At 36.0% G+C, this 980-nt stretch overlaps 1 protein-coding gene across 2 annotated transcripts in view; it reads left to right on the forward strand.

Moving 5' to 3' along the window:
• Positions 1–369, forward strand: part of LOC119592055 — a 5,186-nt gene extending 4,817 nt beyond the window's left edge. For both annotated transcript variants that reach the window (XM_037940856.1, XM_037940857.1), the window contains exon 4: positions 99–369. In XM_037940856.1, coding sequence (XP_037796784.1) covers positions 99–232 — 134 coding nt within the window. In that variant the 3' untranslated portion in view covers positions 233–369. The remainder of the gene's footprint in view (positions 1–98) is intronic.
• Positions 370–980: the final 611 nt, after the last annotated feature.

Consider the following 980-nt stretch of genomic DNA (forward strand, 5'->3'; position numbering starts at 1 on the left):
AGCTTTTTTTTCCTTGTGGTTAAATATGTAGTTGCACTTTGCATGTTGTTACACAATATGCAAATATATAAACATTTATGAATACCTCTGTACCATAGATGGAGACCTGAACAAGTCACCGACTTGTTTAGCTGACGTTCCGGACCTGGAAGAAATGGTGCGAATGGTACTACAAGATCCCAATCTACCTGACCTTGTAGACGTTGTTCATAAGGTCATCGCTAATATGTGAAGCACGGACCGTGTCTCCTGGCTTCCTGCTTATTACGCTCCAGCACTTCACAGCTCTGCACCTTTGGTTGTGCTCCATGATTTGGAATATAACTTGTATGGAATTAGATGTTGGAAAATTATAGTTTATGAAATGACTATCTTTCATATTAATATTACCCCATGTTATATTACTCATAGTTGAATGAAATTAACATCCGGTGAAGTTTCCTGAAGGACAACCAAAAACAAAGAATATTCCTCTTAACGCTTTAATAGCATTAGTAAAAAACATATTTACCGAAAACGGATTTAACATTTCAACCATTTCCTTTGGTGGTAAATGTCGTGTACTTATTTCCCTTTGTTTCTGAATACGATTTCTTAAGGAGAGCACTGCCTTTATCACACGCACCCCATGTTGGACCAGCAATGAAGATGAGTGGTTATTTTATTATCGTTGATTTATAAGTTTATGTTTTACAGGCCTTGTGATACCGCGCGATTACGTTATTATTCATCATAAACGAGAATAACTACACGAAATGACGTGAGCAATCTTTATTGTATATGAATACTTAACCCTATTATATCGCCAGTTTAGAAGAAATGGGCCATATCTGTGGATAGTTCGCCTTTTCTCTGACAGTAATTAAAGCAAAACGAAACTAGGCTAATGATTACATCGCTGTCATGAGATGGGAGTAAAAATAATACGTTTGTCAAAATCATCAGTTTTAAAAACGAATGAATTGTTTCGTTTTAACTGT

This window comes from Penaeus monodon, chromosome 29, assembly GCF_015228065.2.
Source record: "Penaeus monodon isolate SGIC_2016 chromosome 29, NSTDA_Pmon_1, whole genome shotgun sequence".
Taxonomy (NCBI): domain Eukaryota; kingdom Metazoa; phylum Arthropoda; class Malacostraca; order Decapoda; family Penaeidae; genus Penaeus; species Penaeus monodon.